Here is a 13,294-nt window from a genome sequence, read left to right as displayed (position 1 = left end):
CTTGACATCTTTACGAGTGATTTTTGACAACAAAGATGCAGATCTTACTATCCGTATCTTTGGAATTTGATTGTCTGCTTCTCTCTATTAGTTACTTGTCAATTTTATCTGCTACAACAGTAACTTTGAGCAAAGCTTAGCAGCAATGGTAGCAGAAATAGAGTAGTACTTTATATTCATTTTTTCATACTGTTTGAGAAAAGCTGTTTGATTTCATACTGTTATCATTTTCAATATGTTATACTGATATGTTTATCACTGTGAAAGTATTGGCCGTATCATATGCAAAAGGCGCGTTTGAAGATCCCCTGCTCTCTTTAAGCCGACGGTCAGTATATTCTCTTGAGTTAACACCGGGTTTTCTTGTTTGTTTACTTGTTTGTGGCCCTTTGATTTACTATGATATTTTTTATAAATGGAATGGGTACTTGAATGTGGTTACTTGTCTCTTTACCTGCAAAAAATGTGAGGTAAAGGAGACATGGTTTTGACGGATGAACCAATATGGTTTTCAGAATTGGCACACTATATGTTAACATTATATGCTTGCACTTTAAGTTATAAATGAATAATGCATGAATACTCTCTCTCCCTCTCTCTCTCTCTCTTATTTTGATCTGTAATCTTTTGTTTGGTTTAATTCAACAGACATCTTAAACTTTGTATTGTGCTCTGCTAGGCGAAAAGAAAAGAGCAAACGAATAAACTTACTTCAAATGTAATTTTACACTATACAGCGTTGTGGTGGTTATAACAAGTCAAAGTAATTAATATGTACTCCTAGTGGTTGTTTGGTTTATTAGACAAAATAATTATGAGATGTAATTTAGTATTGAGTTGTGAGATTATTTTAGTTAGAGAGGAGTGACAATGGTTAATTATCACATAATTATTCATCTATGATTCAGTTATGTGATTCAATCTTATATATCAAACGCACTACACATATATAATCATGGGTTACAATCGATTTTCTCTTACCCTTGCAAATCAGCAAATACAAACTGGAATTGAAAGAGAGGTGTACAACATTAAAATCTAGCCTTAATTTCTTCAATAAGCAAAGTGAGTCCTACATAAGAAGAACCTCCTTGTGCAACTGCAATTTTGGCCTTGTCCCTGAGCTCTCCTGCCCTTGTTCTCATTTCTGCACCTTCCTCCATCAACACCACCAAAGCTCTCTTGATAGCATCCTTCGCCACAAACACCCCAGCCTTCTCCTCCTCTCCCCACATAACACGAACTTTATTTCCCACACTCACTCCAATTCCAAGTATTTCCACCACCAATTTCTCATTTGCAAACTGATCCCCCACAAATGGCCATGTCGCAAGCGGCACCCCCGCCGTTATCCCTTCCAGCGTCGAGTTCCATCCACAGTGCGTCAAGAATCCCCCAACCGCAGGGTGTGATAGGATCACGAGCTGGGGCGCCCAACCACGAATCAGGAAGCCCCTGTCTCTAGTCCTCTGCGCGAATCCGCTCTCCACAAACAATCCCTCTAATGCAGGAGACGAAGCTCCTCCTAATCCCCAAATGAAAGGCCTATTCGTCTCTTCGAGAGCGAGTGCCAGCTCCATCATCTGCTCAGGCGTCGGGCGCGCTAACGAGCCCAGAGCCGCATAGATCACGGACCCCGGCTCGTGCAGATCGAGCCATTGCATGCAGTCGCGCACATCAACGGCCGAGATGTTCCCCCTCTTTGCCATGTCCGTGGTCTCCACATTGCACAAGGAAACAGGGCCGATGCACCACACTCTCCCGCCTTTCGCCTCGCTGTATTCCTTCACGCTCTCCGCCTCCAACTCCTCGAAGCTGTTCACTACTACGCCGTAGGAAGTCTTCTCCGCCGCCCTCACTTGTTCCCACACTTTCTTCATCACGGCTGATTTTGCATCTTCTGCGGCGTCGGGAGCCTCAGCGCGAACGACCTTTTTGTGATGCGAAGCGAGGAGGGATGTGCAGCTGGTGCCGTGGAAGACCATTCTGGGGATGTTGAACTGCTCGGCGAGCTGGGCCGTCCAGGGCAGGCCCATGTCGGAGATGAGGCAGCTCGGGGGCGGCTGCAGCTGCTCGAAGGCCCGCACGACGTCGTTCTGCATCATGTCGAATGCGATTAAGAACTTGTAGCTCGTGTCCAGCGATGGGAGAGAGTCCATATTCTCGCAGGCGTGGGGCAGTCCGGCTTGGGCGGCGGGGAAAGGGATTTGGATGAGATGGATTTGCAGAGCGGGTGAGATGGTGGAACTGATCCGGGCGGCGTTAGCTGGGGTGGTGATGATGGAGACGATGAGGCCGCGGTGGGCGAGGAGTTTGGCGATGTCGATGATGGGGTTCATGTGGCCGGGCGCTACCATTGGGAACAACACAACGTGGATTTCAGCGGCCATCTTGACTTTGTTGTATGGATGTATTCAATCTCAAGTCTTTGATCCTTTTAAACACTTGAAACTGATATTGGTCTCTAAAACTTTGCCCAAAATCAGGTATTACTATCAACTATCAGCTTTAAAATTGATCTAAAATATCACAAATTTTACATTTTATTAGTATTTCTCAAACTTATCCGAATAAGATATTTTCGGCAAAAACTTATTCTACATGGCCGGTGAAACACTTATAATATTTTACACCACTTTATTAAAATCGTGACAAGTAGGATAAAAAATTAAGTGGAAAGCCATATTTATTCATCTAAGTTAGTTGGATATGGTGATTGACCTATGAAAAATAACAAAAGAAATGTAAAGTTTGTGATATTTTTAACCAATTTTAAAATTTTATAACTGTAGGAACCAATATCCCTCATTAAGATTAATATTACTTAGAATTATGAAAAACATCAAACCATACATTGAGAATGCAACAAAAAGAAGTGATAGCACAAGTCCTCATTAGGCATCCAACCAGGTGATGTCGAGTTCACCCCAGTCTTGCACGGGCACCTTCAACGCTCTCCAGACAGCAGGAGACGCGCCAATAACGTTGTTGGAGCACGGAGGGAGATAGTCGCTGTCTGCATCACATCCCTTTGAGGAATCACACTCATCAACCACCATAGCCTCCACGCTCCGCCCATTACCACTTATGGTGATGTTGTCCAGGCACCTTCTCCCTCCACTGTACCATCCCGTAGGCAGAGATACAACCGGTGTGTCGTCTGAGTAGTACTTGTGCTCGCATTTTGACGGCTTGTATCCATCTCCACCTTTCTCAAAACCGGTGATGTAGAGATATGCCTTCGTGGCTGCAGACACTGGTGGAGAACATTTGTAAGTAGTGTAGTATTTCCCCTTTATGCAGCAGATGTCGTCCTCTTCGTTGCAGTAATCTGGAGGCGGCTTCTTGCCCTTCACTTTGCCACTCGGCTTGCAGGTTTGATGCCGAGCTTCTAACAAGTGAGGGGAGAATATTAGTGCAAGAAAAAGTGCTCCCAAGCTCCAGTTCCTCATCATCAAGGCACTAGTTTTAGTTGTGTTTATCAGAGTTTCTTGATATTGGATGTGAAATACATGAGTTTATTATATACAGTTTTATCACAAGGAAGAAGCCATTGTTGTTGTCAAAACTGAAATAAATTTGATATTTTTAGATGGTGATATTCTGTCTTTTGCATATAGGAAAAGGCCTTGATTGGATCTCCAGCTGCCACTAAAAACCAATGTTCAGACAAGTTTCTCCAAACTCCTGTTTACCTATCTTATCATTACAATAATGATACTCTTTTACTTAACAGTGATAAAATTAAGTACTACTACCATTAACGTTGGTTTCTTTATTTAATATCAAAAGAAAAGAATCTTTGTTGGTTCTTGGACGTTTGTCTTGTTTCAACAGTTTTATGGCAAGTTTTTTTAAAACCAAGCTTAAACTTTCATGAATTAGGTCAAATTATCAGTCTGTGGCGTGATGATGAAAATATTGATTTTCTACAGCAGCATATACTTTGACTGATAATGTAATTGTAAGCTATATGCAAATAGTAGTTCTGAACTCTAGAATGTAACAAATGATGACTCTAAGTATGTCACATTATGCACTGATGATCTGGTTGGAAGTTGAATGCCCTGAGCACTTTTTTGGAATTTTTACTTTAAAGTTGCTTATATAAACAGATCACATGGCCCCATTTCAGCATCAAACATACAGCAATCTAGTACAAGATGATGAACCTCAAGAAACTAGCCTTCTTTGCTTTGCTAATCGTCCTCGCTGCTCAGGCGTTGGAGGGCCGACTCCAATCGTGCAATCCGAGTGGCAAAATCAGAGGAAAGAAACCACCTCCGGGACAATGCAACCAGGAAAACGACTCCGACTGCTGTAAACAAGGGAAGCTCTACACCACTTACAAATGCTCTCCCCCCGTCTCTGGAAGCACGAAAGCAGTTCTCACCATCAACAGCTTCCAGAAGGGTGGAGACGGAGGCGGTCCATCAGAATGTGACAATCAGTACCACTCTGATGACACTCCAGTCGTCGCGCTGTCAACTGGATGGTACAGCGGAGGGAGCAGATGCCTCAAAAACGTAACTATAAGTGGCAATGGCCGGAGCGTGACAGCAATGGTGGTGGATGAGTGTGATTCCACAATGGGATGTGATGAGGTTCACGACTATCAGCCACCCTGTCCTAACAACATTGTTGACGCCTCAAAGGCTGTCTGGAAAGCCTTGGGGGTTCCCCAAGGAGACTGGGGTGGCTTGGATATCACCTGGTCGGATTCTTAATATTATCTGATAATTTTCTATAACTTGTGTAAAATGTGTAAAAGTATTGTGTAATGTACTTAGCAAATCATATTATGAATATTCTGTCAATCTCAGTTTTTACTACTACTAATTTTTGCATTGCATCCATGGTGAAAAGGGTATATCAAAATTCTTAAGAAGCACAATTGATTGAAATGCTATGGGATTAATCACTGTGATTCTAGTTCTTGTTCATTTTTATGAATCTTTTCCTACTGGTCCGAGCTTTGAGAAAATGGTTTCTCCATTTATATTTTTCCAATAAAAAAACTCAATATATTACAGTCTTTTTCACATCTTACAACTTACAAGATTCAAACATGTTAAAAAATCAACCTATTCCATTTAGCATCATTAGCTTGTTTATGCCACCAAGGAAAATCCTCGAACGCATCATTAGCTCAGTTTTTAGCAGACCATGTTTTAACCTTATCAAGCACTACAAATATGCATTTAGCACTGTTGGTCTTCTCTGTTCTGATCATGTCGACGCTGAAGCCAAAACCTGCAAACCAAGTGGCAGGAAGCAGCCTAAAGACTAATGCAACCAGGAGCACGGCTCTGATGGCTGTGAAAGTGGAAGTACCAGACCACCTACAAATTCTCACCTCTGGTCACTAGCCAGGCTAAAGCAGTCCTGACTACCAATGACGACGCTGGAGAGCCGTCAGCAAGTATCACTCAGACAACACCCCAATCGATTCATCATTCATGGCAGTGAGAAGAGTGTGGCTTCCATGGAAGTGGACGAGTGTGATTCAACTATCAGCCGCCATGCCCCAACAACATTGTTGATGCTTCTAAAGTTGTGTGGAAGCTCTGGAAGTGCCTGGGGTGAAACGGAAATAAAGTGGCCTGATAACCAGACCCAGAATTGAATTGCAGGTATAGACTGATGCATACCGCATAAAGGTTTGGCTGTTTTGGTCCAAAAAAATCTAACCATGTAGCCTCATAAGCTTATCAAGGTATATACATGCAATAAATATAGACTACTATTGGTACTATTTATAGAAAGTTACAAGACTTCATCACATTGGTTGATCTCAAAATACACTCCTAGTATACAAGGCAGTGAAAAAAGTAAGATTGTGGTAATAAAACTCGGATTTATCATTTAATGGATGGTTAGCTTCTGGATTCTACAAACAAAAATGAGCAAAATGGCTGAAACCTATAAAATCTTCTTAAAGTTTTACATTAAATTTTTGCTCCAGGTTAATGAAGAGATGATAGGAATCATAACTCCTCGTTCAAAGTTTTGGGGTCGAATAATAGGAGATAGGCCAATGCATGAGTCTTGACAACAGTGAAAAAAGGATCAACTGCGACGGTATTTCAGTTGAGCATGAGACTGTATCTCTGTCATCTTGTACACAAGATAGTCACATACCTTGAGTACTTTCTTGGCGTTTCTACAAAAAATAAAACTATATATACTTCTCAACTTCATCTCATTCTGCATCCAATATTTAGTGTTTCAATACTAATCTTAAAAGAAATATGAAGAACCTCAAGAAAGTAGCCATCTTTGCTTTGCTAATCATCCTTACTGCTCAGGCATTGGAGGGCCGTCTTCAATCTTGCAACCCGAGTGGCAAAATCAGAGGAAAGAAACCACCTCCGGGGCAATGCAACCAGGAAAACGACTCTGATTGCTGTAAACAAGGGAAGCTCTACACCACTTACAAATGTTCTCCCCCCGTCTCTGGAAGCACGAAAGCAGTTCTCACCATCAACAGCTTCCAGAAGGGTGGAGATGGAGGCGGTCCATCAGAATGTGACAATCAGTATCACTCTGATGACACTCCAGTCGTCGCGCTATCAACTGGTTGGTACAGCGGAGGGAGCAGATGCCTAAACAATGTGACTATAAGTGGCAATGGCCGGAGTGTGACAGCAATGGTGGTGGATGAGTGTGATTCCACCATGGGATGTGACGAAGTTCACGACTATCAGCCTCCGTGTCCTAACAACATCGTCGATGCCTCAAAGGCTGTCTGGAAAGCCTTGGGGGTTCCTCAAGGCGAATGGGGCGGCTTGGATATCACATGGTCTGATGCTTAGTAACATCATTTGATTCTTGATGATTTGTTAAAATTATGCAAGAATATGACTATCTCTATATATTAAACCATGTTAAGATCCCTACACAGTATATGTTATTCCTTGTTTTACTTCAGTCACAGTTTTATCATGGCATGGGTGATGAAATGTATGCTTCTGTTTTTTTCACAAACAAAAAAAATTCACCTTGGCATCATAAATCATAATAAACAGTATCCTCCAATCTCTATAAAATGTCTGCATTCATGAAAAATAGCTCAAATCATGAGGCTTACTAGTGAGAAAAATGAATCAGTCTCTCTTGTTCTTCCTCTTCATCGTCTTCTCTGCTCTCGTCGTGTCATTCATCCTGTAAATTGAGGACCAAACCCTCTAAATCAGGTGGCAAGATCAACCGGAAGAAGCTACCAAAAGACAAATGCCACAAGTCCAACGACTCTGAATGCTGCGGAGAAGGGAAATGATAGCAACACATACTTACTCTTTAATGTCACTTGGTCTGACTCTGATCCTCACACATATTTCTGTAATAAATGTGATATATGCATGAGTGTAGAAATGTATTAATGCACTCATCAAGATTCAGAAAAGGCTCCCAATTTGATAGTAAAAACCGAGTATACAAATGTTTCTTGAGCTGTACTCTCAAGATGAATTACAACTATTGTTGTTCATACAGCAGGTACAAGGAAAATCTTTTAATGGAGGGATGTACATTTTAGGACAGCCTATGTCATGTAAGAAAAACAAATGCATTGAGCCAAACTGCTCTTTTCATTCCGGCTTCAGTTAATGTCAACACAACGGTTTCATATACATCCATCATCTTGAATTCGCCCATGCGTGCATCTGGTTGAGATTCTGACTAACATTGGCTGGATTTATCGAGTTTCCAAGAGTGCTACGATGAGGGTCTCCAGAAGGTTCCAGATCTTCGGGCACCTTGTTTTTGGGCTTAGTGAAAGCAACCATGCTTCCAGCAATCACCTGGATCAGTTCATCACCAATGAAACAAAATGGAAAAGGAAAACAAAAGAGGAGAAAGATAGCATATCTTTAACTTATCAACTGCTTGTTGTTTGAATTCAACACGAGAGAGCATTTTAAGGGCACCTGAACAGGGCTTCCAGCAATGAGAAGTCCCTCGACTGGGCCGCCTATGAGACGACCATCAGGACCAGCAAACGTGACATTAAGACCACCAGTCGGACCGTGAGGACCATCAATGTCGTTGATGTAAGAGCCTGATAGATTTACCATATCAAAATGCCCCTACAGATGGATGAAAAGCACGGTTTCTTTCAGACAAAGAACCCATTCCTGGAATACAAGCTACAGAAAGAATGGCAAATCTATATGTATTATCAAGCCTTTAATGAAGATATCAGACATTCTTCCCCCATATAATTTCCTACGGCTCAGTTAACACCTCACCTCGTACGTGACACTTCCACTAGAATTTGAAATCTTGATATTTGCCGCAGAGATGGAACCAACGCCCGACAAGATAACTATGCCTCTTCGTCCCTGTAGAAGAGATATTACCTTTCTTTTGATATCCTGCAACAGAATAGCTATGAATCACCATTTTGTTTAAATTGAAAAGGCAAAGACATCTTACTAACCAGTAATGATAAAAAAAATTATTTTTCTCCAAATATAACACCTAGATGCAGTTGGAGTGTCTTGGCTGGATGATAAAGACAAGTGCAAAAGGCTATAATTTCTTGACATAAATTGCAAAGAATCATACTTACTTCTCCAACTGCAACGTTGATGATATGTGGAGTCATTGTTCCAGCTCCACTGAAAGCAGATCCACCTGAAAAAGGTAATTAGTTCTTCGAAAAATCAGCGAAATAGTAAATATTCCATTTAAATCTTGTGAACCGAATTGTTATCGTAAAATACAGAAACACTTAAAAGGTCGATATGATATCTAGAGGGTTTGTCAAACAACAGCATTACATTCATCAAGAAAAATTCTAGCCAGACTGACTTAACACACACTAGAAGAAGGCATCGATCTCCAGATAGTAGCGATCTCAAGTGATTCGATAGCCAAGTATCAGAAATATGTGGAGTCCAAAAGAATTTATATAAAAACCATACTAGCAAGTGCATAGTGCAACAAATACAAGGTACAGATTCATTCATGACAAAAAAAAAAAAAAAAAAAAAAAAAAAAAAAAAAAAAAAAAAAACCAATAGTTTGTAAGATTGAAATAAATTAGCTATATTGTTGGAAGTAATAAGTAATCCAGTGCAATACTCTAAAAAAGGATGGGAAAAACCGACCTAGAGGCGAGAGCTGCTGCTTACGTCCAACCCCCGGTGGTCTCCCTCTCCACTTTTGAGTTGCTCTTGCCATCGGTGTAGGATTAGAAATAGAGGGTGACAGTCCTAGTGAAACTGCACCATCATGGCCATACTTGCGTGGCCTTCCACGTTTCCTGCGTACGGGTTCACCTTGTTGCTGCATAGCATGTGGGCCTACACTAACCCCATGAGCAGACATTGCTGATGAAGTATCTAAAGGTAAAGACGAGACATTCATGCTGCCACCGGTGTTGGATTGGAAGTGCACGGCAGCATTGGACATTGGACTCAAGCTAGGTGAGCTCTGCAGCCCCGTGACAGACTCGGCCTGCATGTAATACGAACCCGAGCCTGCTAATGTCATAGCATCCCTTTGATCCATGCATTTACTTTGGGGCTTCTACTCCTAGTACAACTACAACAACACCAACCGTCAAAAAGTTTTAAGAATCATATCAAATCTAGATACCGAGCTCTCAATTTTACAACACTTTATCAAAACACAGAATTTCAGCAGATAATCACAAACACATCAATTAAAACCTTTGACAATCCTTAAAGATGGACAAAGAAGATGAAAAGGGCAGACAAGTTAACAAACAAACGTGCAAAACATCGAAAAAATCTACTTACATAAAGGACTTAAAAGATTCAAGAAATAACCCAGGCATAATCAATGAGCAGAGAAAATGAAAAGAACTTCATTCATAAGAGGAACTCATTACTACAAGGTCTTGAATCAAGAAAATGAAGGGGAAATAATTAAGAAAATTCACATCCTACCAAACCAAAAAAAAGAAAGTGAAATATGCTTATAGTTGAAGGCACACATACAAACTAAAACTGAAAACAATATATCCTCATATTCTTGTCAATTCACTAACTATGTTTAAGCAGAACCTCAAGAAACAGAAGCCCTTTTGCAGACAAAAACGTCATTGCTTTGCAAACATACTAAACATGTACAATGGTTTGGAAAGATTGAAACTTGAGGAATGAATGCAAAAGGAAGCCATGGTCTTGAAAAATGGAAAAGGGTTGGCAGAGATAAACAGTGAAAGTAAGAAGAAAATAAGCATGGATGAACTCACCATAACTTTGAAAGCGTTCTTATCTTAAGATATGCACTGCTTCTTTTTTTTCTGACTAAATGCCGGTTGAGAACACCAATAGATATTTTGCCGCAATACATATATGAATTCCATGTCAGATATAGCTATTTATTTTTTGTAAATATCTATTTGAAACCTATTTACATTTCACGAATCAAATCTTGTGTAATAATTTCCATGTGAAAATAATGATATCGATACAAATTTAGAGAATTATTTTCAACACTTCACGCCGACTTTCTATAATGTAAATTGTGTTTGTTTTTTTATTACTTCATCTTTGTATTGGTGTAATAAAAAATGAAACATAGTTGAGATTGTGAAGATGGTTGGAAAGAGGATTGGAGTAGAGAGAGAAACGGGACAAAAGAGAGTGCTTGGTCCATAATTCTCATCTTAATATCGTCATGCCAATGTGATTGTGAATGTGATTGTCACACTTCAATTCAATCACTAACACCTTTAAGCCCACTCGCTTGCGTGGGCCGTAGACTTTAATCGTCTTCCATTTCAAGATAGAGAGACTTTTGTATTCATATTTATTCGGCAATTTCGGCCTAATTTTGCAGCACAATTAAAATCATTGACGTTTTTAGACATTTTATAATTTAAACACAAAACTTTCAATTTTAACAACGGTTTAATTCATCAACCTTTTCAAAGTCGGACCTGCACACAAAATTATGCATCAAAATAGTAAAAATCTAAATAAAAAAAATCCAATTAATAAAATTAAATCAATAGTTTGCCTGATTTGCTTTATGTTCAACGCATTCTCAACAATATACACGCTCACCCTTACATATTGGGAAAATAGAAGGTGACAGGTGAGACGTTTGAAACGACCTCATCGGGGACCTGGGTTCGAGCGGGCCAGGGTCAGGTCCCATTTGATAACGCTCTCTCCACTCCCCCACACAACTACTCTTGTTTAGAGAAATGCAAGAATAATTAATGAATTATTGCACTAGAGTCCCAACTTGTTTAGTTAGATTCACAAATTATTGAACTCCTACTAAAATGGGCATGTGTGAAGCATTTGCAGGAAAGTAACAATAATTGCCATGAATGAGAGTGTCATCTTGCCTCTCTCACTCTCTATCACACACAAATTCTACCAGCACGAAACAACACCCCCTTTTAAGGCTAAACAAGTGCAGAAAATGAGATTAAGCTATAGCAGTTGAAATGAATAAATGCTTGATGAATCCAGGACATACTTTAGTTATAATATTTGTATCTTACTCGTTAGGCACCCACAAAGTAGAGGAAAATTAGGATTTTAAAAGTGCTATCCTATGAGGGGATGAGACGGTTCAACAAATACACATCTTAGGCTTCTCTATGCTAAGATTGAACGAGTGGCATTCAACCATAAACATGTTAACCATCAGAAATGGTGATAACAAGGCAGCATAGATTCCACTTCAGAGGGATTACAGCTACACCTAAGCATCATCTATATTGCTAAGAAATATAGTCCTAACATTAGCTACCCTGGGAAGAGACCATCAGCTCAGGTTAGGTTATCAGAACCATCGCACGAGCACAACCTCCTATCATCGCTCTCACAATTTCATAGACAGATGGTTAATTACAATAGGACACAGCAACAGGCAATAGTAATAGAACAACAACGTCAAGCATGTGAGACGGGGGATTTTCTTGACCTCAAGGAACTGCCGTAAGACATAAACATAAGGTCACACTATTCCTGCACTCTCAACCAGATTCGCACAGTCAACTACAAGTCATAATCCCTTTTGTAGAGTTCCCTCAACTATGGGACACCCAAGAATATCTACACAATGTTCCCACATAAGCGGGACAATCCAAAATTTAAGAACACAAAAAGCATCAATGATAGATGAAGGAAGTGTGCAAACATTCCAGATTACTAAGCTACAATCTATGAGATTCGACAAAATTTCCTTTTTTCTGTTGGAGTCAATTAATTCAATTCCCACGGTAACCTTACTTGTCGACCTCCATGGCTTGGGCAGCTTTAGCTTTGGCAAATGGTGTGATCCTCGTTTTCAAGTTTTTCTTTCCTACTTGAAATCCATTCCCACCCTTCTTCTTACTGCTGCTACCATCAACCTAAGCATTTTCATCAGGAAATAATCAGATATATGGCTAATCTAGCATGCTAAATCATGAAAAACAGAACTAATCTAGCTGAAATTATAGTAATATGCAGATAATCAAAATAGTCACATATTGTATTCGAAATTGACAATAATCGCTTTTGTATTGAAGAATAATTTCATACTTTCATCTTATTTTTCTTCGCATTTAGCTTCTTTTCTCTCTTTTCCTTGGCTTCTTTTTCTCCTGTTTCCAATTGATAATCAACAAAGAGAATTGATTTTAGCGGAATTACTAAATAAACAAGCAAAGTAGTTCAACGTAATATAAAGGCATTACTTTTAAGATCGAAATCATACAGCCTTTTTCTCCGACCTAAATCGTTCTTCTTCGACATTGCCCAGTGGGTACGATTACAAAACCTAGGATTTCAATTTCTCAATTTAGGACAGTTGAGGTACAGGCAGTACTTTATTTTTTTTTTTGTCTTAAGCCCTCAAAGTTCTTTTTATTGTACTTTTGTACTTTTTCTTTTTTGTCAAAAACTTCTCCTGGAATCGGCGTGAGCTCGCCGATTTCGTCCTTGCCGGTTACAATGGTCGGCTAGCCGGCCCGCTAGCCGCCATTGAAGATGCTCTAAGCCCTCAAAGTTCTTTTCAGTCTTCTGAAGCCTCCGAAGTCCTGAAAGTCATGGTAATTATGATCCATCAAATTCCAAACTTTCTTAGATCTCTAAATTTAAATCAAACTAATATAAAATGCTTCCTCGGTTGCATATAAATAGGCCATTTATAAATGGTACAAAATTTGATACGTAAATGATAAAATAAGTTAATTTTTATAAATATATATGAACGGAGTATTTCTTATAGGATGAACGGAAAAAAAAATTAAGTCTATTTATACAGAGATTTATATAATAAATCTTATGTTTAATATAAAAAAATTCAATATTGTCCA

General features: G+C 39.7%; 5 protein-coding genes across 6 annotated transcripts; 1 reads left to right on the top strand and 4 right to left on the bottom strand.

The window, feature by feature from the left end:
* Positions 1-90: 90 nt before the first annotated feature.
* On the top strand, positions 91-6,991 carry LOC125207922 (putative ripening-related protein 5). The gene is made up of 3 exons (XM_048107443.1): positions 91-328; positions 4,116-4,721; positions 6,330-6,991. The coding sequence occupies exons 2-3, from the start codon at positions 4,164-4,166 to the stop codon at positions 6,813-6,815; spliced, it is 1,044 nt and encodes a 347-aa protein (XP_047963400.1). The 5' UTR covers positions 91-328; positions 4,116-4,163; the 3' UTR covers positions 6,816-6,991.
* On the bottom strand, positions 927-2,425 carry LOC125207917 (UDP-glycosyltransferase 73C6-like). The gene has a single exon (XM_048107432.1). The coding sequence runs from the start codon at positions 2,388-2,390 to the stop codon at positions 1,032-1,034; it is 1,359 nt and encodes a 452-aa protein (XP_047963389.1). The 5' UTR covers positions 2,391-2,425; the 3' UTR covers positions 927-1,031.
* On the bottom strand, positions 2,809-3,578 carry LOC125207921 (kiwellin-1-like). The gene has a single exon (XM_048107442.1). It carries the CDS (start codon positions 3,453-3,455, stop codon positions 2,895-2,897), a length of 561 nt encoding a protein of 186 aa, XP_047963399.1. The 5' UTR covers positions 3,456-3,578; the 3' UTR covers positions 2,809-2,894.
* Positions 6,992-7,396: 405 nt separating the features above from the next.
* Positions 7,397-10,372, bottom strand: LOC125207919 (AT-hook motif nuclear-localized protein 11-like). Of its 2 annotated transcripts, none has more exons than XM_048107440.1 (6): positions 10,226-10,372; positions 9,114-9,549; positions 8,573-8,637; positions 8,250-8,375; positions 7,929-8,087; positions 7,397-7,802 (listed from the first exon to the last, which is right to left on the bottom strand). In XM_048107440.1, the coding sequence occupies exons 2-6, from the start codon at positions 9,514-9,516 to the stop codon at positions 7,638-7,640; spliced, it is 918 nt and encodes a 305-aa protein (XP_047963397.1). In that variant the 5' UTR covers positions 9,517-9,549; positions 10,226-10,372; the 3' UTR covers positions 7,397-7,637. The 2 variants fall into 2 exon arrangements, with proteins under 2 accessions (XP_047963397.1, XP_047963398.1); XM_048107441.1 differs by lacking the exon at positions 10,226-10,372 and adding an exon at positions 10,035-10,198.
* A 1,559-nt stretch (positions 10,373-11,931) lies between these two features.
* LOC125207981 lies at positions 11,932-12,800 on the bottom strand. The gene is made up of 3 exons (XM_048107511.1): positions 12,674-12,800; positions 12,519-12,580; positions 11,932-12,346 (listed from the first exon to the last, which is right to left on the bottom strand). The coding sequence occupies exons 1-3, from the start codon at positions 12,729-12,731 to the stop codon at positions 12,221-12,223; spliced, it is 246 nt and encodes an 81-aa protein (XP_047963468.1). The 5' UTR covers positions 12,732-12,800; the 3' UTR covers positions 11,932-12,220.
* Between the last annotated feature and the right edge of the window lie 494 nt (positions 12,801-13,294).

The sequence above is a fragment of the Salvia hispanica genome, chromosome 2 (assembly GCF_023119035.1).
Source record: "Salvia hispanica cultivar TCC Black 2014 chromosome 2, UniMelb_Shisp_WGS_1.0, whole genome shotgun sequence".
In the NCBI taxonomy this organism is placed as follows: Eukaryota; Viridiplantae; Streptophyta; class Magnoliopsida; order Lamiales; family Lamiaceae; genus Salvia; species Salvia hispanica.
This window is presented reverse-complemented; position numbering and strand designations above follow the sequence as displayed.